This window comes from Eptatretus burgeri, chromosome 11 (assembly GCF_056783735.1).
Source record: "Eptatretus burgeri isolate ZD-2024b chromosome 11, Ebu_testis_v1, whole genome shotgun sequence".
In the NCBI taxonomy this organism is placed as follows: Eukaryota; Metazoa; Chordata; class Myxini; order Myxiniformes; family Myxinidae; genus Eptatretus; species Eptatretus burgeri.
In genome coordinates, this window is record NC_140971.1 from 101,448,677 (window position 1) to 101,474,939 (window position 26,263).

General features: G+C 43.8%; 1 protein-coding gene across 5 annotated transcripts in view; it reads left to right on the forward strand.

The window, feature by feature from the left end:
- LOC147017777 (alpha-mannosidase 2x-like) overlaps positions 1–24,877 on the forward strand; it is a 272,410-nt gene extending 247,533 nt beyond the window's left edge. For 4 of the 5 annotated variants that reach the window (XM_085847681.1, XM_085847683.1, XM_085847682.1 and 1 more), the window contains 4 exons: positions 1,392–1,531; positions 9,351–9,545; positions 12,272–12,382; positions 21,060–24,877. In XM_085847681.1, coding sequence (XP_085703807.1) covers positions 1,392–1,531; positions 9,351–9,545; positions 12,272–12,382; positions 21,060–21,227 — 614 coding nt within the window. In that variant the 3' untranslated portion in view covers positions 21,228–24,877. Of the gene's footprint in view, positions 1–1,391; positions 1,532–9,350; positions 9,546–12,271; positions 12,383–21,059 lie in introns of those variants that run through there. The other variant, XM_085847685.1, reaches the window with a different exon arrangement.
- The last annotated feature ends 1,386 nt before the right edge of the window (positions 24,878–26,263 follow it).

Consider the following 26,263-nt stretch of genomic DNA (forward strand, 5'->3'; position numbering starts at 1 on the left):
TTGTTTTTCCATTCTCCTCAAAGCATGGGCAAAACTGTGCGAAGAATCACGGCAAGATTATATCAGGGCCTCCGTCATGCACAGCATTATGATCAGCAAATTATGAGCATCCCCACGTGATCATAGAGTGATGCCACAGAGACCTATGGGCATGCGTCATGGGGAATTCGGTCCCCATGAGACGTTAAAGAAAGGAACATCGTGCTGCGATGTGGAAAACATGCTCTGCTTTGTGGTCCAGTGCACTTCTTTGTGGTTCCACACAGCTATGTAGACTGGTTCCACTGTCTCTCTAAAATATGTCTCGTCAACCTCCTACTGTGTCTTGTGTTCTTCCGTATGAATGTGATAAGGTTAAATAAATAAGCCGATTGATTACCATGGGCTTGAGGGACAATTATTTATTGATTTATTGCCGTTTTCTTCACCACTTGCGGCCGTCCTCTTCTCTTCCCTTCTCTTCTCCCCTGCTCCGTTTAGTTTTGGTAAATAAACCACCTTGTTATGAGAATCATCAACAAGGTGGTTTTGTGGCCTTTGAGGGGTTGTGTGGGCCTTTAGTTAATTGGACAATTAAATCCGTAGCCGAGGACAATCGGGAATCGGTGTGCTCAGGTGCTACGAGATAAAACCCAAACTGTCATCGGCGCTGCTCGTCCAAATTTTGGAGGGATGATTTGGAATGATGCGTTTTTCTTAAACCACCAACCTGCACACAAATTTCGGGTGGATGCGGTGACCCCTCATCCTGCATTATGCTTTAAGTTATTGAAATAGTTTTAAAATCACCTGCTTTATGCTTCAATGTAAGAGAACATCACACTTATTTTGGATAGAATAAAACTGCACATTATTTTATCAATTTTCCTCTATTTCTCGAAGAAGAATAAATGGACCAATTTTTTGCATAGATTGATTGTTTATGATATGATCAATGAATGTATGAATGTCATATAAACATTCTGACTGGTGAATAAAACTCGCTCACTCACTCTTTTAACATTCATTTCACCGAGTTTGAACATCCACTTGTAAAATAAGACATTAACTTAGCAATATCATTGACCCTTAAGCAACCTTTTTTTGTTTCTGTCACTCGTCATTCAACTGTTATGTGCAATGAAGATAACTACCTTTGTCTCTCTCCATTGTATTCTTCTGAAACTACAGATGATTGCACTATTTGACTGGAATGTTAATAATCAGATGTTTAGATACTTGAAGACAACTTATAAGCAATGAATGATATTGGAATTCAGACTCACATAATACAGTTTAATCAGTTTTCAGAGCAGCAGTACACTTGATGAATATTTCAAATGGACCATTTTCACCGAGTTTGCATTCCTTTGTCATTGTTACCCTTATTTTTACCCTCTGTGCTTCATCAGGTCAGCTGGAGGTGGTGCTCGATCGACGATTAATGCAGGATGACAATCGAGGACTCGGACAGGGTGTCAAAGACAACCGCGTCACACCAAACCATTTCCGGCTGCTGATCGAACAACGTAATCTACAAGCAAGAGAACGTGTAATTTTTTTTCCCCATTGCTTCCACTTGATCGGCGAAGTTGATCCACTTCCAAATGAATTTTGCTCATAAAATATATCCAATGGTGCCCCCCATCTATCCCTCCCAATGACACCCACTGTTTCTTGTCTTAAATTTTTTAAAATAACAAAAAAAACAACAACCCTTTCTCCCTCCATACCCACGAATACCGATCCTCCTTCTTCCTCCTTCTCCTGCTGGCACACCATCTTTCATCTACTTGAGCTGACCCACTCTCACCATTACCCTCACAATTTATTCCTACAACCATCCATTCCCTAATCTTACCTAATCTTCAAAAATCCATCAAAAAAAAAATTTTTTTTCGTAGTATCCTTTCTAACTATACACCTCCTGAAACCACGTGTCTCTCTACCCTCTTCCTGGTACTTTTCATTGATCCATCAGCTTCACTCTGCGTTTACCGCTCCAAATTCACCATACACCTCTACGATTTTACTTCAACCTCTCCGTTTCCGAATTTTACGCAATCCTTATTCAAAATAAAATAAATAAATAAATTCACTTTTAACTCTACACTTCCTGTAACCACGTGGTTCTCCCGTAATCATGTGATCTGTTTCTACCCTCTGCGTTTACCGATCCAAATTCACCATTCACCTCATGATTTTTTCTTCAACCTTTCATTTACCTAATCATATGCAATCTCAATAACTAATAATAATGACGGTTTCTTATAATGCTTCATCTTCCTCTTTTACACGTGTGGTTCTCATTTCTCACTACTCTTTTTCTATTCCAACAGACTGTGCTCAATTTGACCTTTCCCTCATACCTTGTCTGAAGCTAACACAAGAAGACACAAGATTGTCTGAAGAGAAGATTTCGAAGCAAACACAAAGTTTAGGCATTCAGAATTTCCACGTGCAGTGTCAGCTGTGCAGCCATTTGAGGTTAGGGAAGGGAGGAAGGGGGAACATACACCAGAAACAGACTTAACATGGTGCCACCAGGATTTGGAGAAGGGAGAGATTTGAGAGTTCAGACTTGAGATGAGAGAAATGTTGTTTCCTGGCTCTCCCCAGGGTAGACACACACTTGTTCCGAGCTTTGTGGAAGGAACTGAGAATGCCTTCAGTAAGATTTACCTTCCATAAGGCGAAGGCAAGTTGTTTTAGGATGACTGCCTCTCCACAAGCTTCAGTGTACCATGATGGGAGGAAGGGTAGGACAACTGAAGACGAGATGGGATAAGTCTGTGCATGAGAGAGAGCAAGTTTCTTTGAAAGAATTCCCAGGAAGAATTGATGTCGGAGAAAGTAGAAATGGGAGACCAGTCTATAAGTTTGATAGCTCTTTGAAGACCCTACCAGTCGGCTTGAGTGAAGTGCCAGACTTGTCGGCGTTGAGGTGGTTCTCTAATAACAGCCATAGAGATGTCCACTTTAACAAGCATTTGGTCAGATGAAGCAATTGGAGCATAAGAAGAAAAGCAGTTATTTTCTGGGAAAAGTTTTTATTTATTTTTTCCCCTTCTTGTCAGGGGAGGGGGCATGGGCTCGAGTAAAAAACAAACACCATCAACCACACAATACCCCTTGATGAGTACCCCCTCCCCCAACAGCACTCCACACACATGCACATAATCACCCACAAATGCTCAAACTATCGAAAAGTCTCATCAATATCCCTATACCCCTCCATCTCCATAACTTCCAGGTACCTATCTAATTCTAATTTAAACTCATCTCCTGTTTATGCTGCCACTAACTTTCCAGGGAGACCATTCCATGCATTAACAACTCTGAGTAAAAGTCCCCTGTCTTACTACCATCTTAACTCTCCTCTTCTTTACTCTCAGGCGATGGCCCATGGTCCCATTACTGTCGACTCTGTTGAATTATAATTCTTCTGCACTTACTTTGTTTGTCTATAGCCTCGTAACTGCCTCCTTTCTCATGTGTAAAGCCCTGTCCCCTTCTGCTCATAGCTGAGTCTCTCGCCTTCTCGCTCGCCCCCCTCTCTCGCCCCCCTCTCTCGCCCCCTCTCTCGCCCCCTCTCTCGCCCACCTCTCTCGCCCCTCCTCTCTCACCCCTCCTCTCTCGCCCCTCTCTCTCTAAATGTATTCACAAATGTCTACCAAGCACAACAATTAATTCAAACCTTGGGAAAAAAACAGCTTTCAAACCCTTGGGAAACAGCTGTTTCCCTTGGGAAAATTCAAACATTGGGATTAATTCATAATTTGAACAAATAATTTAAACCTTGGAAAAAAAGCAGCCTTCAAACCTTGGGAAACACTTGGGAAACAGCTGAAATGGATGAAGAACGATATCAAACCTTGAAAAGGCACATACTCAGGTCCCCAGCGTCGATTGTGACATCATACCAAACGAAGAAGAAGAAGAATTGTGACGTCAATCGTGCAAAAAATAATAATAATAATAATAAACAAACATTAATTGTGACGTCATTCGTGACGTCATAGCACTGTGTCTTGTCAGTGGTTGACAGATAAATGGCCGTAACTTGGGAACCGCTTATCCGATTAATATCAAACCTTGAAAAGGCACGTCCGCGGGTCTCCAGCCATATTCCTGGCAAGTTTCAATCAGATTGGACCGTCAATCGCGCAAAAAAAATTATAAAAAAATAAATAAATATATAAACATTAATTGTGACCTCATTCGTGATGTCATAGCACTGTCTTGTCATTGGTCGACAGATAAATGGCCGTAACTTGGGAACCGCTCGTCTGATTGATATCAAACCTCGAAAAGGCACATCTGCGGGGCCCGGCAATATTCCTGGCAAGTTTCAATCGGACCGGCGGTCGTCGAGAAACTGTGGTTGCATACAGACAGACACATACAGACACACACACACACACACACACACACACACACACACACACACACACACACACACACACACACACACACACACACACACACACACATTGCTGGAATTATAGATAGATTTGTTTAAATGGTTCCTCATCTGGTCTTTAATTAATGTCTCCAACACCTTCCCCACAACTGAAGTTAAACTAACAGGTCTACAAGCCGGTAGGCGACATGGGTGGTCGCGACATAATTGCATACTAGTCATACAGTTTTTGACGGATCGGGCTGAAAATTTTTGACAAAGAGGTTGATTATAGTGTGCATAAAAGCCTGGAAGCCGATTTTAGATTTTCGAAAAAATTAATTTTTTAGGTTTTTTGAAATATTTCAAAGTCCCGTTGCTGGGCAACGGTGGTGACCATAGCACCGGTGCTCAAAAGCATGCAACTCGATCCTGGTATACAACTACCTGTCAAAAGCATACAACTACGTGTCAAGTTTAATCAAAATTGGTTGATTCCTCTGGCCTCCAGAGCTGTCCATTACATACAAACATACAAACAAGCCGGTAGACAGACATGGGGAGTCGACTACCCAATAGAACCTGACGCGATGGGCCCGTTCGATGGGGAATGAACTGAGGATTAAGCACAAGAAAATTCATGATTCTAGCTTCAAGGGTTAATGCTGCAGATTGTTTTTTCGTTAAAATACCCCCACATTTAGAGGTTTTTCGGCTGTTGCTAGGCAACGGAGGGGTCCATAGCAACGGTTCTTTCTCACACATAACTAGGACATATCATGAACCTACCATATCAGTTTCATGTATATCTGACTCATAGTCTCTGAGATATAACGAACTTCGTTTTTTTATTGTTTTCGACCAGGGTTCATTCAGTCTTTCTCCGACAGCTTTCATAGGATCCGGCTGGAAATTTTTGACAATATGGCTGAATGTACTGCCCACATCGCTCGTGGCCCGATTTTTTATTTTCGAAAAAATTAATTTTTTTAGGATTTTTCAAAAATTTCAAAGGTCCGTTGCTCGGCAACGGATGGGTCCATAGCAACGGTTCTCATTTGCACACAACTAGGTCATGGTATGAACCTACCAACCAAGTTTCATCGAAATCGCCATTGTATTAACGGAGCACTGGACCGAACAGACAGACAGACAGACAGACAGACAGACAGACAAAGATGTCGACGGAAATACTGATAATAAGGGTAGAAAAAAATCTCAATTTTTTTTTTCCCTGACTAGATCGACTACCCAACATACAAACATACAGACAGATGAAAAAAGTGAAAATAAGGGTACTCTAGCGACCACCCAATTGTTTCCCAGTTCTTCTCTGGATCCTTTCTTACATAGTGGTGTTATATTTGCCACTCTCCAATCCTCCGGTACCTGTCCTGACTCCAGTGAGCTTTTGAAAATATCCGTTAATATCTCACTTACCTGCTCAGCCACCTCCCGCAATACTCTTGAGTGCATATTATCTGGACCCGGAGCCTTATCTACTCTTCGATTGCCTAGCTGTTCCTTTACTTCCAACACTCCAACCTGGATCTTCTGTAAAAGCCCTTCCTCACCTCCTCGATAGATACTCTCAGCTATTGGCAATTCTCCTGACTGTTCTTGTGTAAAAGTTGAAGAAAAATACCTGTTTAATAAGCCTGCCATCTCACTTTCATCACTAACCAGTCTCCGAGTGCTATTCCCCAATGGGCCCACACTGGGTCCTAACGTGTTCTTTTTCCCCTGATATACTGAAAGAAAGCCTTGGTATTATGTTTAATATTCTTAGCCACGTCCTTCACATACTCTCTGTTGGCTTTCTGAGTTATTTTCTTAACTTGCATCTGTTTACTCCGATGGTGATATAAATATAACTCCAGTCCTGTTATTTTAAACCTAATAATTGCCTTCTGCTTCTCCTTAATAGCGTTCCTTATCTCACTGCTCAACCACCCTGATCCATTTATGCTTCTAGTTTTACACCTCATTGGAATATACTTACTCTGCACTCTACACGTTTGGTCCTTTAAGGTTTCCCATTTCTCTGATGCTGATTGTCCTGTTGTTAGAGTTTCCCAATCTCTATCATCCAATTCTCTTCTCATACCCTCAAGGTTTGCCTTCCTGAAATCTAATAGCCTTACCCTACTATCCTGAACTCTAACCCTTAACAGAATCTTTGCACACACAATGTTATGGTCACTTGCTCCGAAATGCTCCCCGACCTCCACCTCCTCCACCATATTGGGATCGTTACTTAAAAGGAGGTCTAACGCTGCACTCCCCCTTGTGGATTTATCTACAAACTTCATTAAAAAGCAATCCTGGACTAAAACTCGGAAATCCTCATCTGCTCTGCCCTTTCCCTGATCCTGGATCTAATCTATCCCTGGCAAGTTAAAATCCCCCACAATCAATACTCTTCCCTTACCGCATGCCCTTTTGAATTCTTCATGTACTCCTCATTCCTCCTATTCCTTCCCACCCAGAGCCTTATAAAAGCATCCTACCAGTATCTTACTGTTTTTACAATCTCTACCTATACAAAATCCTCAACATTTATTCCTTCCTTAATGTCACCCCTTTCTCTTGATGCAATGCTGTCCTTTACCCAGATTGCTACTCCTCCTACTATTCTCTCCTTCCGATCACACCGATACACCTTGTAGCCTTCTAATCCTGTCCTCCAGTTACTCTCGTCCTTAAACCATGTATCACTCACTGCAACTATATCGTACTCCTCGCTATCTACTTTGGCTTCAAGCTCTTCCATCTTATTATTTGAACTTCTGGCATTGGAATAGAATATGTTTAACTTTCCCCTTCCTGAAATTATATTTTCTTTCCTGGCCTTACTCATCACAAGAAGATCATCAGTTCCTTCCTTAATAGCTTCCCCACCCTCCACTGTCCTAAAAAATCCTGAATTCCTTCCTCAATTCCCACTGCAAACCTTACTGCCCTCTTTCTATTTAACATGTGTGTTTAATCATTGTTTTTGGTTCATGTTTCCATGAGTTTTGTGGAACTGGGATATTGAAATTTCTGTAGATGTTCCAGTGGATTACTCTACATACCTTGTTGTACCTCTGTTCGTACAGCTGCTCTGACATGAGTTTTTTACATCCCGACAGGAGGTGACTCGTGCTTTAACATACGGCTATCATTTCAGAAACACTCTCTTTGTCCCCTCAATGATTCCCACTGCTTCTTAAATGTAAAACCTTCCTTCGCAAACCATTCTTCCAGCCATTGGTTGGCATATATTGCACTGCTCATAATTTCTATATTGTTTCCTAATCTTGGGAGAATCCCACAAAACATTACTTCAATACTTTGCTTTCAGGCACTTACCCAATATCCTGTATCTATTTTTCAAAACCTCTGAGTAAATTTTCCCTGAATCATTCAAACCTCGGTGTACCACAACCAACTTCTTCCTGCCATGACCCGATACAATATCATTTGCCCTTCCTTCAATGTCCCTAACTCCTGCTCCTTCAAAACTGCATAGAACTCTAAATATGTCGATTCTTCATTCTGCAGGAAGGATTGTAGACATGATCATCTCATCACCTCTGAAAACTGTCTCCCAGACCTCATTTTTATTGCTGTTCCGTCACCACCACCTGCCCCCGCTGCGCCGTCACCACCGCCTGCCCCCGCTGCACCGTCACCACCACCTGCCCCCGCTGCACCGTCACCTCCACCTGCCCCCGCTGCACCGTCACCTCCACCTGCCCCCGCTGCGCCGTCACCACCCCCTGCCCCCACTGCGCCGTCACCACCGCCTGCCCCCGCTGCACCGTCACCACCGCCTGCCCCTGCTGCACTGTCACCACTGCCTGCGCTATCACCGCCGCCTGCCCCTGCTGCGCCATCACCACCACCTGCCCCCGCTGCGCGGTCACCACCGCCTGCTTCCGCTGCGCCATCACCACTGCCTGCCCCTGCTGCGCCATCACCTCTGCCTGCCCCCGCTGCGCTGTTACCGCCACCTGCCCCCGCTGCGCCATCACCGCCACCTGTCCCCGCTGCACCGTCACCACTTCCAATATCCTCAGCAACCTCACTCCACAACTGTAACCAACTATTATGTACAAATTTCTCACATTCTGCTACCTTCTGCAAATTATCTATCCGTTCCTTCAACCTCGTAATAGCTATCCTCAAGTGGGCTATTTCCTCACACTTCCTACAACAGTAAGAACCCTATACTTCCCCTATTCTCGATGTGGCCCACATTGAGCAACTATCACATTTTATGAACTCCTCTTCCATCTTCTTTTTTCCTTCAGTCTCTATTTATACCCTTTTTGCATCCCCATACTCCCAAGGCCTCAACTGACTTAAACACTAAACTTAACACGAGGCCTCCCCTGCTTCTTTCATTTATAAATAAATTTCCACAGCCCTGACACAAATCATGAGAACAAAATACGCAAAACACACAAAAACACTTTCCTTGTTCTGGCCGAGGAGCTTATACAGCCACATGCGAACAACCGGATGTGACGTGCTCATAGTTGTTGTTGGTAGTTGATGCCCTCTTTCTCTTCACCTTTCTTATCAGAATTCTTTGTGTGGGGTTATTTTTATAAGTTGTTCCATGAACAAAGGGTTCATTGTCCATATATTATTCTCCTTGGAGGGGGTGGGTGGTAAATTTGGTAAGTGAATTTTTATTTTTTAAGTGATAAGGGTGTGGAGAAAAAGAAAAAGTGGTTGGTAAAATATAAATAAAAGTAAATGAAAAAGCAGGTATGAGATATTGTGAGGGATGGGGTTGGGGAAGGAAAGGGAAGAGGAAGTGTAGGGAAGAGAGTGATAGAGAGAGAATATGTAGATTGCTTCTAATTTTATCCAGACTATTTCTCTCCTTTAATTATATCATCGTCACCTGTTTGTTTGTTTTGTTTTTTTTTCAATGATATAAATCTAAACTTTCTTTCCATTGTGAGGAACGCAGGTGTCTGAACCATATTTGGCCTATCCATCTCCACTGGGCCATATAACCTCGGATTCCTTAAACCACCCTCCCATCGTGCTGATCTCAACAATGAGCAATCGGGCCTCTCTATCTCTTCGCCCTTCCGTCCACCTCCTCTCTCAACCTCTGCCATGTGATATCCACCTCGTGAACATCAGAACACTACAAAGTTTGGTACGTTGTCATTTTCACTCTCCTCGGCTTTCACATAGACTATAATTTCATTTTATTTTTATACAAGGAGTGGTCGTGGATTATTGTCAAGATGAATACTCCAGAATCACTGGTCACTTCCACTTATTCTTTCCACTTTTTTTCCCCACCTGTGCAATTAAGTTCCACATTCTCATCAATCTCATTGTTCTCTCCAGGTCTTCAAGACATCTATTCACCACCACCTCAGATCATTCCCCATCCAAAACCATGATCTTTTCCACCTTGTGCATCCTCCCCAAACCCTCTCTCATTCCTCCCCACTTCTCTTATTTGTCCAAGTCTCCTTTTGTCCTTTAACCCTGCTGTTGGTGTTTCCCCACTATTTCTGCTATTCCTTTTGCTCTGTTGCGTCCTTTTCCGTTCAGTGTTCTCGCTCTTCCACAAGCCTTGACTTTGTATACAAAAATAAAAATAAATACCACTCTGTGAAGCGAACTTAATAAGAAGAATGCAATTTTAAACTTTGAGCAAAGTCTATGGAACACCATTGGAAATCCCCACACTTCCAATATAAAGAATAGTTCAAAGATGGCAAGGAGTTCCACCACACTTCCCACCCAAAGTAAGAACCGGGGGTCAAATCCAAAAAATCGTAACATATTTTATGCATCCTCCAATGTTGTTTTGTCTCCATTGTGAGGAACACAAGAGTCTGCACCATATAATATTTGGCACATCCATCTCCACTGGGTCAGAATTTCTACACTGTTTAGTCAGAGATAGTGGAACGGATAGGTATGGACAGACAGAGACCAAGATTACAATATCTCCTGTGTTTTTTTTTTTAAGCGTGGGGTAACAATCATTTAAGGCCGGAGGAAGAGTTTGCGCATCTTCGACACATATGAGCCAGACTCAGCATAAGGACTGCATGAAGCAAACTTGCAATAAACTTCATTATTTTGGGAACGCAAGTTTGGATTTTAATTTGGATTGATTATTTTTGTTTGTCTTCAGTCCTCAAGTAAGAACATGTGTGAAGCTTTTATTTAATGGTAGTACAACTTTGGAGTACAAAGCATTTGGAGCAAAGTACAACTTCGACGGCTTGTTGAAAAGGCATGCCTCCTGTTCTTTTTCTCCAAAACAGGTAAAGCTATTTGAATGAGACAAAGTGCAGTCTGCATGTTAGTTCTTCCCATCACTGGGTGAGAAGTTTCATGACTGTGACATTAGATGTCTTAGTGCTGCATTAGTCAAGATGGTAGATGACAACATGGCATTGTGAATGCTTTGAAGTGCTGGAGATGAGAGTTGGGATGACTGACTGGAGATGAGAGTCAGGTGCACGATTGCAATCCTGAGAGTAAGACATGGTCAATGGAGCACCACCACAAAGGATCACAAGCCCTGAATTGGCTCCGTCAGATTTTCATCTCTTCCCCAAACTCAAGAAACATCTTCATGGAGAACATTTTTATTCCGACAATAATTTCAAGGTGTGAAGTGAAGCACCGCTGTGAAGCACTGGCTAATTCAACAGGATGCACAATTCCATAGTGATGCCATCACAAAATTACTTGAATGTTGGCAGAAGTTTGTGGACCGCATTGGTGTTTATGTTGAGAAATTAATTTGCACAATGATGAAATAAAGATTGATGTTAGTTCCTATCTTCATTTCATTTGAATATCTTCACCTTTTTTTTGTTTTTTGTATACCTTGTCGAGGCTCGTATGAGAGCTAACACACAATGCACAGCAAGGGGGGCATGAGACAAGAGGGGTGGGAGAGGGAAGGCCAAAACAGTGGGGAACAGAGTCATTAGGAGATCTGTGGAAGGGAGAGGGATGGGGCGGGGAACATGGGGTATACAAGATGGACATAACAGGGACTTTCAGGAAGGAAAACAGGGAATTTGAAGAAGATGAGCTTGGGTGGATTAACGGGGGTAGAAAAGATCGAGGATTTAGATGGGGGACGATAAGAGGTGGTGGTGAATTGCTGTTTTGAAGGCCTGGAGGGAAGGATGGGATTGAAGAGAGTGTGGAAGTTTATTCCAAAGGCAGGAAAAAAGAGGAATGAAAGAGTGAAGGTGAGAAGTGATTCATGATTTTTGTAGTTTTATCAGAAGGGGGTTGTTGGCGGACCTTGAGCTTCCTGCGAAAATATGGTGGGGACAAATCGCAGACAGAGAGGAGACGGTAGAAGACAGACCACCAACCTGCCTGCGGTGAGAGAGTGAGAGGCCCAGAGACTCAGCCTCACCGTGGGAGAAAAAAACCTGTTTTGGAGAAAAAGAGTAGGAGGCATTCCTTTTCAGAATGCTTTCATATGTCCATAGTCTGTTTGCTATTGCATTGCAAAGTCGTGATTTCGAAGTCCTCTGCCATGCTGTAAGCTGCATCACAACCACATGTTGGGATATGCGTGATATTGGCAGGAACAGTAAAAGGCAATGGCAAAGCAAAGTTATACCATTTATTCTGCCATTCAAGAATCTGAACGAAGGGTTATGGTCTAAAAAAAAGGTACATAAAAAGGTCATTTCACCATTGTTATGGAAATGGTTAAACATAGACATCTGCACAATTCTTTTGTTGATGTCCAATTTGCTTAACGTAATGTAAGCTTGCTCTTCAATTCATGAAAATGTTTTTTATGCAACAAACCAAACCTTGATGAATCTCAATTGTATATAAAAAATTGTTTTCTTTTTCAATAATAATGTTTGTTCATTCTAGACTGATAACGGGCCTGGAGATGATGTTGGGCTCATTCTGCATCGAAAAGGGATTGACTGCAGCTTAACTCCCCAGCAGTTACATAACAACTGTTCATCAACAGGAGGCAAGGTACAGGAGGGGTCAACTAAATATATACAAGTTTTCAGAGTAATTCAAGAATGTTTTGTCATGGTGCCCTTACTTGCTCCAGTTGTTTGACAGTTTTGCTCTGTCCTCTCACAATTATGACATGAAGAAGTCATTTATGTAACATTCACCATTTTTCAAAACTACATACAGTACTTCCTTATTGTGACAACATAGTTCAGAGAACACATACAGTGCCTATAAAAAGTTTACACCCCTTTTAAAAAATTTCCCCTTTTGTTGTCTTACAGCCTGTAATTATATTGCATTAAATCAGATGGTTTTTTTCCACCTTTATTTACACATCATAACCCACAACTTCCAAGTGAAAAACAAATTCTACAAATTTCAGATAATTAATTGAAAATACAAGACCAGAATATCTTGGTTGGATAAGTATCCACCGCCCTCATAATAGGAATTGTAAATTAACTCAGGTGTAGCCAATCACCTTCAAAATCACACACCAAGTTAATTGGCCTCCACCTGTGTTAAATTGCCATGATTCTGATTATTTCAAAATAAAATCTGGATCAATCTCCCTTTCTCCCCCACCCCTCCTTGTATGGAGTGGATTGTGGGGAGGACGTTGGAGAGATCAAGCTACGGTGCATCATTTGGGAATGTCAAGGTCTCTGACCTTGATTTCGTAGATGATGCAGTCATCTTTGTGGAGACTGGATATCCTTTTGGGGGCCCTCGAGATGCTGAATGAGGAGTCTGAGCTGCTGGGATTACGGGTTTCCTGGGTAAAAACTAAGATCCAGGCTTTCAATGACATCTTGGATGCTGCCATCTTGTCTGTACCTGTTTGTGGTGAGGATGTTGAGGTTTCAGAGAGATTCACTTACCTTGGCAGTGATATTCATGTCTCTGCTGGCTGTGAGCCAGACATCAATAGATGTCTGGGTCGGGCCTGGGGAGTCATGGATTCACTGGATCATGGGGTTTGACGCTGTCGGTACCTGTGCAAGATGACGACAGTCTGAGTCTTCAGGTTATTGGTGCTTCTCGTCTTGCTTTCCGGATGTGAAACTTGGACTCTGACCCAGGATCTGAGACGGAGACTTAATTCCTTTGGTTCCAGGTCTCTTCGGAGAATCCTTGGCTCTCGCTCGTCAGACTTTGTGTCCAATGAGCGGTTGCTTCGAGAGATTTTTTTTTTGGAGATAAAATCACACTTTTTTCTTCGCTCACTGCAGATCTGGATAAAATCACAAACTGGTCCAACACGTGGAACATGTCTTTCAATCCAGACAAATCTCACACTCTCACTATGTCTCTTCGAAAGGACCGTTTACAAAACCCCCCCATCCACTTTCTCAACAATCCTCTGGAAGAAGTCTTTTCTTTCAAGTTTCTGGGTCTCACTATCTGCCATGACCTTTCCTGGGAAAGTCACATTTCCAACCTTGCCTCAAAAGCCAGTCGCCGACTGGGAATCCTCCGTCGTGCAAAGTCCTTCCTTGGCCCTCTTGAGCTCCTGACCACTTACAAAGCTTTTGTCCGTAGCCTGATGGAGTACTGCTCTCCCCTCTGGGCTGGTGCTCCTGCCTCCCACCTTTCTCGACTTCACGCTGTCGAAACCAGGGCTTTTAAGATCATTGGCATCTCCCGCAATGAAGCTGAGTCTTTGGGCCTCTCACTCAATCACCGCAGGTTGGTCGGTGGTCTTTCTGTCTTCTACCGACTCCTCTCCAGCCTTGCCCCCCTGCTCTCTCTGTGATTTGTCCCAACCACATTTCCACAGGGCGCTCAAGGTCCGCCAACAACCCCCTTCTGGTAAAACTACCAAAATCACGAATCACTGCTCATCTTCACTCTTTCATTCCTCTTTTTTCCCGCCTTTGGAATAAACTTCCTCACTCTATTCTTTCCCATTCTTCCCTCCAGGCTTTCAAAACAGCTGTTCACCACCACCTCTTATCTTCCCCCATCCAAATCCTCGATCTTTTCTACCCCGATAATCCACCCAAGCCCACTTCCTTCAATTCTCCTGCTTTCCTTCCTGAAAGTCCCTTTAATGTCCATCTTCCCCTCGCCATGTTCCCCGTCCCATCCCCATCCCTCTCCCTTCCACAGTTCACCTGTGTCTGTTCCCCAATGTTTTGTCCCTTCCACTCCCGCCCCTCTTGTCTCATGCCTCCTTGCTGTGAGTTGTGTGTTAGCTCTCATACGAGCCTCGACCAAGGTATACAAAAAAAAAAAAAAAAAAAAAAAAAAAAAAAAAAAAAAAAGATGCAAATGAGATTTGCTACTTGCATAGTCCGTGAGCAACAGCTGCGGTTATATGGACATGTAGCTCGTTTTCCTGACGCTGTTCCTGCTCACCAGATTCTCTCAGCGAGGGAGTCTCGTGAGTGGAGGAAGCCAATGGGCCGACCATGTGCCTCGTGGTTGCAGCTGGTTGATCAGCATCTCAAGAAGATGGGGATGGGCCAGGCATCTATCTGGGGGTGGCCAGACAGAGGCCCCTGGAGTACTTGCGGAAAGTGGATGCAGCGATGCGCTGCTCTGGCGCATGCGGTTATGATTTAAATCATTGAGCGGCAGCCTATTAATTATACTACATTATAACCGCACTAGAAATCGAAGTGTCAACATCACCGTCATACCGAAGGAAAAAAAAAAGCAGGGAGTCTGGAACACTGACGCTAACCATTACCTTGACGTGTTTCGACTCATGAGTAACGTACAAGTAACGTTTGTCGACGTGTGTCAACGATCGCGTAACGTGCCTACAACTTATGGCCAGCGTTATGCAGAACGTGTGAGTTCATACGCTGGCATACGTCGAAAAATTTGAAGCATGGAAAATTTATCTAACAGCTCGGCGTACTACGACGAATGCCAGCGTACTACGACATATGCCAGCGTACGACAACTTATGCCAGCGTACTATGACGTATGTCAGCGTGTTCTTCACGTATACAAACTTACCCATAACGTATTCGACGTGTGCCAGCGTTTTAGCCAAATTTTTCATACATCAGGCATACGCTGGCTAAATCGTCAAGGTGTGACAGGGCCTTTACTTGTGTGTTTGTAACAAATAATTGTTTGTAACAAATAATTGTTTGTTGTCATTTCCAGTCTGTCTCAGTTGACTTCTCCTTTATTGGTTCAACACAGTGCACAAGTATAATTAGATGGGAAGTTGAAACCCAATAATTTGCTTTGTTAGCCAGCGCACACTCACTGTAATGCTCGGCAGTAATCCAAGTGTGTGTTGAGGACACGTGACCCCAATTAGCTGTCCACAGGTAAGATATCATGGAAGTAGTGTAACCCTGCTTGTATTGGCCGTGACAATCAGCTTTCGTGGTTGCCTCGCAACCTGCCGGTGTGTTGAGTTATTTGTGCCCGGTGACCTCAGGACCGGGCGTTTCAAAGAGACCCAAGTGCTCCCCCTCGTGGCAGGCCTCGAACCCCGGATCCGTTTACAATGTTATAGATGGCGATACGTGGCAAAAGTACCCATGCTTTCAATCTAAACACATCGATTGGACGTATGTTTCAAGTTCCAGGGTTGTCTCCGGACGTGTCCAGGCAGTACTTATCTTTGGACGTGTCCGGTCGGTGTTTGTGTCTGGACGGGAGTTTGTCTCCAGACATGTCCGGACAGTGTTTGTCTCCGGACGTGTTCTGGTGGTGTTTGTTTACGGATGGTGTTTATCTCTTGACACGTCCTGGCGGGATTTATCTCTGGACTGTGTTTATCTCCGGACTCGTCCGAGTGGTGTTTGTCTCTTGGTATAGTTTGACCGGTAGAAAATGGATTTCATACATTATTTTGTTTCCATCTTCACTGTTATTCTATACCGAATCATTTTGATCTCTCTTTCGAGTGCAGCCTTCTGGGTGCTGGTTGGATCATCAGTTGGGGACGCGGCTATGCCGCTGATGCAGTGTCCCTATTACCAGTACACTGGTACTCATTTTGCTGACCTCAGAAGGATGACAGGCTGAGTCAACCCCACCTGGTATTAATTCAGCGGAAAACGGGGCTCGAACTCAGGACCCTAGGATCCCAAGTCAGCCACCCTCACCGCTAAGGCAACACCAGGCACATAATTTTGATGAGGCAATATGAATCGTAATTAACGCTCCACCACACATTTGTCTTCCCTTTCTATCACCTCTCGCTGCCTTCCCTTCCCCACCCATCCTCACTTTCCCTCCCACCTCTCCCCCTTTCCTTGATCCCCCTCCTCCCTTTCTCCCCCACCTCTCTCCCTCACCTCTCTCCCTTTCTCCCTCTCCCCCACCCCTCTCACTCTCCCCCCTTCCCCTCTTTTACTCCCTCCTCAGCATTCCCATCAGCGAAGCGACAGGTGGTATTTGGTCGTTAGTTATAATAGCTGTTTTGAATGTATCTGGTCAGGTGCCTTGCGGGGAGGGGTGAAGTGGGAGAGGGGGAGTAGAGGAGAGAGTTAGAGTAGAAGATGAGAGGTAGGGTTCCCTATCGGGAAAACTGAAGTTAGGGATCGAGCTGTCGTCCAGTTATATTTTTGCATGTTCCCAGGATATATATAAAGAGTTTATTTAAGGTGAGTGATGACTCTCTTTTCCAATTATGTAATTAAACAGCACAGATGCCAACCCTCCCGATTTCATCGGGAGGCTTCCGAAAATTCCCCCAAACTCCCGCCCTTACGATCACTATCCTTATCCTCCCGAAATTTTGATATTTTTGCACTGTTCACTAATCAGAATGTACTAGTATGAGAATTGAATGAAAAGCATCGTCTGCTACGTATAGCATGTGTTAACTCCATAACGTTCGCTGCTACCAAATTGTACGTAAAAAATTGCAAATTCAAATGAGGAGCAGCGAAACATTGGGTCTGGTTCTCGCTTATGCGATCATGCACTGAGATTTAGTGCATGCGGTATGTGTGCAATACAGTGCATGCGGTATGTATGCACAGTGTATATGCATGCGATACGCTCACTGCATGCAGCTGGGCCCCGTACCAGCCCGGCGGTCGCGACCACCGTGCGGTGTTTAACAGCCGCTAGAGTTCTACGAGTCGCGCTGCAGCTGTGGAACATCGACTTCGAAGTTACCGATGCTTCAAGCCCTCGATGTTGATTACGAAATGGCAGAAAAGAAGCTTACGAAAACCAAGAAATGGTCTCAGAAGTACAAGACCGAATACAGTCTCCAATACCCGTGTATTCGAAAGTCTGAAAGAGGAATTCATCATGCGTATTGTACAGTATGCAGCGTTGATATTTCAGTTGAGCACGGAGGTCGCGATGATATTCGGAAGCACGTTGGAAGCAAACGGCACACAGACATTGCAAAGGAGAGATCTTCGAGCACGAGTACCGGTACACTTCTGAATTATTTCACCAAACAAGGGACAAGCGAGGAAGAGGATGTTACCCGAGCGGAACTCCTCTTTAGTGGATTTATTGTGGAACATAACTTGCCCATATCAGTCTCAGATCATGCTGGACCTCTATTTCAAAAGATGTTTCCAGATTCAAAAGTTGCTTCAAAGTATGGATGTGCAAGAACAAAAACTTCAGCAATAATTGGTGAGTTGTCAAATGTTACTGCTTCATCTATTGCCGATATTGCTAGACTAGCTCCATTTAGCCTAGCTACGGACGGTAGCAATGACAGTGGTGAGGCCCAGCTATATCCTGTCCTGATTTCGTACTATGACAACAGTGCTGGGATTGTGAAGCAAGGTTTGCTAAGTTTGCCTGCGTGCAAACAAGATTCCACTGGAGAAAACATTTTCAAACTGCTTGATCATGAGTTCAGTGACAGGAAAATTCCGTGGGGAAATTGTGTTTCCTTTTGTGCTGATAATGCCTCTGTCATGGTGGGCAAGCACAAAGGAGTCGCTGCTTATATCCACAAACAAAATCCAGTGCTACATCATGGGATGCCCTTGCCATATGATGCACAATACGGCCAAGAAGGCGGCTCAGGCCTTACCCATTGAATTAGATGACTTTCTCATCGATATTTACTACTACTTGGACAAAAGTAGTAAACGCGTCAAAGGAGTGAAAGCACTGCAAGAACTCTGTGATGCCCCGACACACAAGATTCTGAAGCATGTCGCAACAAGGTGGCTGTCCCTTGGTCAGTGCCTAGACAGGCTGATTGAACAGTGGGAGCCACTTCGCCTCTTCTTCAAAGAAGAAGTACGAAGAAAAATGCAACCAACTGTAGCCAAGACTCTAACAACGAGCAAGAAGGACGGCACTGTATCTACTGCCAGTACTGGCACTGCAGGATCAAGCACTAGTGGAGCAGCATTCACCACTACCACTGCAGTATCTGCTGCGAAGAAGACAGCAGGGACAGCACCAAAACCAATGCTGAGAGCAGGTAGCATCACCGGCCCTTCATCACGTTCATCTACAAAGCAGATCCCTTCAGAGTCGAGAAAGACTGTGATAGTCCCATCTACAGGCAAAGAAGGACCCAAGTTAAGTTCTGCTTTTGCCAAATCACTTGATAGAAGCTCAGCAAAACCTTCGAATCAGAGGTCTTCTTCCTTGGCTGCACCTACCTCAAGCTCTCTCCTCAAACGTAAAATTGGATCTGGTACTACGAGTCTGACCTCTTCTGCTGGCAGTAAACGCAAGTGTGATCGCCCTGCGGCTAAGTGTACTACGAGTTCTACAACTAAAAGCGCATCTTCCTCAAACACTGTGCAGGAATCTAGAGAAAAACGTGTCAACAGGATGTTCTTGTCTCCACAAACAAAACTCCATTGTTTCTTCCTTCGATATGCTAACAAGCTTTTTGAGAAGGGGAATCTTCTGCTCCAAAGAGACGAACCCTGTATTCATCTCCTGCACGGAGAATTGAATGGTCTTCTGAAAGATATCTTCATACGGTTTTTGAAACCATCGGTGTCATCGGTTGCTCTGGTAAATATACCCTTCTCTGACAGAAATCATCAGAAGAATGATGAGGACCTCATGATTGGGAACGATGCCAAACTGTATATAAGGGAACAAAGGAGTCTCAAGAAATCCACCTTCACTCTGAGTGAGTCAGACATCCAAGGTTTCTTCAGTGCAGTTCGCTCATATTATGTGAAAGCCTGCAATTACATCTTCAAAACCTGGCCGCTAGATGATGAATTAGCCAAGCATGGTCAGGTGCTGGATGTTAAGCTACACCAAGAAGTGGGGTTTGACTGTGTGGAGTTTTTCATCAAGAAATTCCCCTGTCTGTTCAGTGACGGTGATAGTGACATAGACAGTCTTGAGAGTGAATTCGCTCACTACCAGGCAGACGCCTCCATAGCTACAATTGCTACTGAGACAGTGAGAGTGGATGAGCAGTGGCATCGGATTTCACAGCTCACAGATCCCTGCACTGGTGCCAAGAAGTATCCTAATTTGAGCAAAGTGATGAAGGGAATCTTGGTCATTCCTCATTCGAACGCATCATGTGAGCGGGCACTCAGTCTTGTACGGAAGAATCATACTGAATTTCGTCCCAATTTGAGTGTCAAAACCCTGGAAGCTCTCTTAATTGAAAAACTAGCTCATAGCACCCCTTGCTACCAGAGAGAATACAGCAAAGACATAATCAGAAGGGCTAAAAGAGCCACACAGCTGTCACTCAGCAAAGCTGCCATTGAAAAAGCAAGCAGCAGTAGTACCAGCCAGTAAGGTAAGAAAAATATTGCTTCTTTTGTGCTTTTTGTTAATCTTTGATTGTCCCCTAACTTACTAATATTAACATACATGTAACATTAAAAAGTGCACAATTTTCCCCTTTTTTTGTTCAAAAAGTGGGAATTCTTAACATGTTAAATGCTCCAAAATAGGGCTCAGAGGGCACTAGAGAGCGTCTAGAACCCCAGAGCTTCCAGGGCCCTAAGGCGGGCCCTGGACCCCGCCGCAAGGGTCGAGCGCTCCGCGCTCGAGATGTGCGCTTAGCGCACATTATTTGGTGTCGGTTGCAAATCCTCCCTAATTCTGATTTCCAAAAGTTGGCATCTCTGAAACAGTATTCCGAAAAACTTTGTACGTAATAAATTGAATATGTGTACTAACGATGGAATCCAATATTAGTCGTTTTTGAATGTATATGGTCAGACACGATGCGGGGAGGGAGGGGGAAGGAGTGCGGGGGGAATGGAGAGAGGGGGAGGAGAGTACGGAGGGGGAGTAGAAGAGCAAGGGTAGGGTTCCTGTTTGGGAAAACTGGAGTTAAGGATCGAACTGTAATCAAGTCGAGGTTGAAGTAAGTCTCTCACCTCTCTCCACACCCTCTCGCACCCCTCACCTTCTACCTCTCTCCTCTCCCCTGTGCAGTGTGTGATGAGGGAGTGGGGGGGGAGAGGGAAAGAGGGGTGGGAGGATGTGGGAAAGAGGGGTTTGGAGGATGTGGGAAAGAGGGGTGGGGGGGATGGGGGAGAGAACTCCATGAACATGTTTCCACATGCTATTTGATGTAAATAAATTGTGGAGATTACATAAGTTTTGGATCTGACAAATTGGCAGTTCCCATTTTGGAAAACTCTATATGCAGCATCGAACTCAAGATGTCCAAACGTCATACATGTCTTTGCCTGCGGCTTTCCCACGGGTGCCCCACAAGTTTTTAATAAATCTATAACGAGTTTGAATATCTGACTTGGCTAACTCTGCTCTCTTTCCCGCTGTGTAGGTGATGCTGCAAGGACTTTTTAATGGCCTCAATGTTCAGTCCCTTAAACCAACTCTGCTGTCCTTATTATCACCACATGAGTATAAAGATGAGCACAGCCGTTCAATCAGCATGGATGTCATCTTGCCACCAATGCACATTCGTGCCTTTACCTTGACTATCAAATGATTATCTTTCCTATCACAATGGACCTATTGTCATCCCGAAGCCCTTTTATCAGTCCTTGAAGATTCGTTTTTCCTTTGTGTTAACCACTCAGGATGGCAAGTTGGAGATTGAGAAGGAAAAAAAAAGCATTGTTTATAGACAGAAGAGTGTGACAATGATGTTTTTGTGAATGCCTTCGGTTCGTCACAAACGTGAAATTTTATGGGTTGGGGTGGGGTGGTGGGGGGGGGGGTGAGAGAACAATCCACTTTATTACATTCCCCTTCATGATAATGAATGAATATGTTGTGTATTATTGCCTCATGGAAAGGGATGAGGATGTCAGCCTTTCCTTAAGGTGTTAAATTGCTGGACTATTGATGGTTTCAGGTGGTGTGATTGGGTGGTACACAGACTATTAGTAACATTACTTTACGGACTCGTGTTGTGGAGGTAGATTAATTTATATATTTGGAATCGATCCTCAAACCAGCACTTTAACTTGCTTGCAATGCATGATTTGGCATGTCATGTGATTTTACAAATGTGTTGGTGCTGTAACTGGCATTTTCTTTTGAGTTTTGTTTTCCCACTCTTTAAAACAAATGTTGGACTTTCGAGATGTACTTTGGCCTTGTCCAAATATGTTTCTTTAGCTGGAGTGCAGCTTCAAACCGGCACTCAGATTTCTCCAATGTTGTTCTGAAATCTTCATTGCAGCTATCAATTTGTCTGTAGATAAAACACCACTTTCCTGAGACATAAGGGCCATTGGTTTCCTTTTTTATGCACAATCCAGTGCAGTGTCCTTGTTTATGTTTGAGACTGTGAATGCAGCATGTCTATCAGCAGTGACAGGCTTTAGTAGAAGTCTCTAACGGTTTGTAAGTTACTAAGAGTAATAAACTGCATCTTGTTTTGTTGACCTTTATTCATGTTTTATAGGTGTTACAATAGGTGTTGTGCTCTGGTACCACAGATTTGACCTAATTATGTTTTGTGCAAGTACAAATTGTTACTTAAGGCTTGTCTTATTAAGTAATGGTGGAAGTTTGACACAGCCCCCCCCCTTCCATATTCTTCCCCTCTAAATGTCCTTCCCCATGCATCTTCATATAAATTCCCCATCACACCCCCCCTTCTAACACCTCACCTTCATTTCCTCTTCCCTTTCTCCTTTCCCTTCTTCCTCCCCCCCCCCCCCCCACCCACTTTCCCCAAATATGCAGTCAGTGTTTGACTCCCTTTTTAACAGCAGTTTAAATGCATGTATTAAAAGCAACAAATGGATGTTGTGTTGATAACTTGTCCTGAACACTAGGAGTGAGTCAGAATGACAATGGTTAGTGTTGTTGTGGTTACACTAACATTCTCAGGGATAAATCGAAATGTATTCATTAGACGTCAGTGGAACTTCAGAAAAGTTTGGCTTATCTGTGAGCACTTCATACATCTTATGCGTCAGACATTTTGTTTCCAGTGCTCGGAAGTATGCATTTGTGTTTTATTTTGCTCGCTCTTTGTGCTTGTTACTGAGAGTCACTTCATTTTGAAATGTCACTGATTATATTTTAAGGTTTTTCTTGTGAATTAATAATTGATCCTTTACCTTCTGGTTTCTAATTACAGAAGCCATTGATTTGTAAGATCCATGATTGTTGATTCTTTGCAATGAGAATGGTAGTGAACACCAATGTGAGAAAAGCTAGTGAAGTATAGTACATCTCCCTATTTGTGATTGTGCCAGGATTTTTAGCCTCATTTGATTCTTGCACAAAATAAATTGCATACTAAGATGGAAACTCGTCATTTCAAATCCCTGTCAATTCTTACATGCTCTTTTGGCTAACTTTCCTTCCTGGTTATGGTGGTAACAATGATTATTTTATGTACATGCTATTCAAGTCTTGTTAGGTGCAACAAAATGACAATGATAGACGCTTTTGGAAATCTTCATCAACATAGAGGCATGAAGACGATTCAGAGTTACCTTGTTTCTAAAGAAAACAAGTCATTGTGTTAAAAAAATGCTTCAATTACTGTCGGCAAATAGGAGCGTTTTTGCATGAATAAGGTTCTCAGTGTAAAATGTGTTGTTTTACTTCGTACAAGCTATAACACACACTATGTGATGAAAACATGCATTTCTGCATTGGAATTGTGATATAGAACAAACTAGAAGGGTACTCTTCAACATCGTCACTTCACCAGATATGCCTCTGCCCACATTATTACATCAGCAGCAAATACAACCCGTCGCTTCACTGACGGAAATATTAAGATGGGTATGGGAGGAGAGGGGGAGTGATGAGGGGAGTGTGGGAGTGAGAAAGTGGAGCTCGGAAGCGGGGGAGAGTGTGGATGGGGTGGAGAGAGATCTCACCACATGTCGCTTTGCACTCCGGGAGGAGGGAGGGAGCAAAGAGGATGGAGGAGAAGAGGGTGTTCTGGACATGTGTTTCATAGGGGGACTTGAGGGAAAGCATAGGGGGTGTGAAATGTTCTCCTTATGCCTGTATGAGTACAGCATTGAACGAAATTGGGTATGCTAAAACAGCACGTTCAAATGGGTCAGACTAAACAATGCCCGGACACCGACACCCAGAGATCAACATATATATTGTTATGGTTCTAGGAACCGTATGCATACAAACATACAGCTGTCCCGAAGTTAGTTATGCCATTAGTATATGTGTAGATAGATCCCTCCCTTGTGTGTAGTGAGAAAGCAAAAGGGGGGGGGGTGCATTGCGATGTTTTTTTTAGTTAGATTAATAAATAATTTTCTCCCCTTTTATTTTATTTCCCCTTTTGTTGGAGCTGCAGTACCTTCCTCTCGCTTGCTACTCTCGTTTTGGCTGGACAAGCGCTTCACCGCCTAATCACGTAACCAGAGACTCGTTTTTAGAGGCAAAATCTTGCAGTAGTTCCTTCTTGGCAGGTCCAGACATGCTTGGAGTGGGCGGGCTTTCCGGCCTGGCCGAAACCCTGCCCAGAAAGGGCGGACCCCATGAAGGCCCTGTCTAATCGGGACGGATGATGACGTCAGCTTCACCAAGGCCCCGCCTCGCCCAGGGGGATCGAAAGTACAAAGTGATCCTCAGAGTAGTTGGGGGTGGTTGAATTGGTGGAATGGTCTTGAGAAAGAAAGAAGGAAGGTCGTTGGTTCTTTCGTGGTCGGAGAGTTCGGTGGGTTCGTTGGCATTGTTGCAAAGTGTCTACCCACGTCTCGCCTCGGCGGCCCGCGCTCTCCACTCAAGCTCCTTCATGACACGAACTCCACACGTATGGTTGTGGCTGAATAGCTCAACCTTTGTCAGGTGTGCCGCACCACGGAGCATCTCTTCCCCCGAAACTCTCAGGCACCGAGAACTGTGAACTCAGCTCCCTCCATTCCTGGCTGCAAAAGGTCCCCTTTTCTTTTAATTGGGTTTATTTTGTCTGAGTGTGTGGCACCTGTCTTTGAAGTAAACTGTATAAGTTCTTTGATTATTGGAATTCTTGCTTTTATTATTCTCGCGTTAAGTTTGCTCTGTTCGCTTTGGGAAGTTGCTGTATGATTGTCGCATTACATCTCTCTCATCTTCCCCCTGCATAACATAACCAATAAACCTTTTTATGTGCCACATGATTTTCCTCGCTGAGTGTAAATAAATCATTGTAGAAATGTTCCCAGCTCGTTTTTGTCTTTTACTTCATTGGTCCAGCATGGTTCGGATCTGAGTTTAGCCGGGTCTTTATCCCCGATAATCTGTTCATTCTGTCCGGTACGTCGTTGGCAGTTCCACTCGGCTGCATCCGATCCGGAGTTGGGAGTTGATACTCTACCGAAGTTGGTAGAGTGATCCGGTTCGGGCAAGGCGTACCGAGGGCGTGGTTCCCCGGAAGTCGAAACCGCGTGGTTAATTAGGTAAACTGATTACACCCGGCAAGAAGACCCTACTCTACATGGTTGAGGTATTGGCGTACACGGTCGGTTAAGCGACCCACCGTGTCATGGAATTATCCATGAGCGACGGCCGACAATTCTGGGAGTCTGGTGGGAGACGACTTAACTTCCCCCACCTAGTGGTCGTTCTCGCCACCGGACCCAGGCCCACAACAATATATATGTATGTATGTATGTATATATATATATATATATATATATATATATATATATATATATATATATATATATATATATATATATATATATATATATATACAGTAGACAAGGCGTAAGTCGGCAGCGTGTAACTCGTCACTTCGCCAAAGTCGGCAGCGTCAAAAAGTCTCGAATTTATCTAATGTTAAATCCCTTTGAATAAAGTCTGTAAGTCGTCATCTCTAAGTTGTCACTTTGTCTAAGTCGTCAGATGTTGTCCGTTCCCGCGTAATGGAAACTCAAGTAAATTACAACGCCGAACTCGTCACACAGAACGTCTACCTCGTGAGAAGCCCGGTTTCCTGGAATCGTGATGCGCGCTCATTGGTGTACACCGCCAGTGATAGGCTATTTATAACTGCGCTGCGTTCAGCTCAGTCAGTGCGCCCCCCACATGCATCTGAAGAGGAAGACAGGCTGCGCAATGCAGTCTCTGGCGAAGGAGTAAAGGATCGATCGACCTTAGTGTTGAAGTCGATCATGGTTTTATATTGGCTTGTTTTGTACATCACCACACCAACTTACACATAGGTATTGAGTGGAAGTTATCACGGTGACTGTGTCATGTAATTTGTCAATGGTATATGAGTTTTCATTCCATATGAAAACTCATTCTACATTCATTCCAATGAATGAATTCTAACAGCAATTCATTCCACATTTGTCTGGTCATATACCATCACCGATGGTACATGAGTTGTCTTACAGTTGTTCATTATCTTTACTTTTGATAAAGTGATTCATGAATTCCATCTTTGCTTGATCACTTTCCAACTCACCAATGAACCCCCACCTATGCCCCGAGGATTGTGTTTCCCTTTTGGTACAATAGCCGGCTTAGAGATTGTTGCGCCCTCTCACACGTACGTGTCCATGCCACGCGCAACTTCATCCTTCACCCCACAGTCAT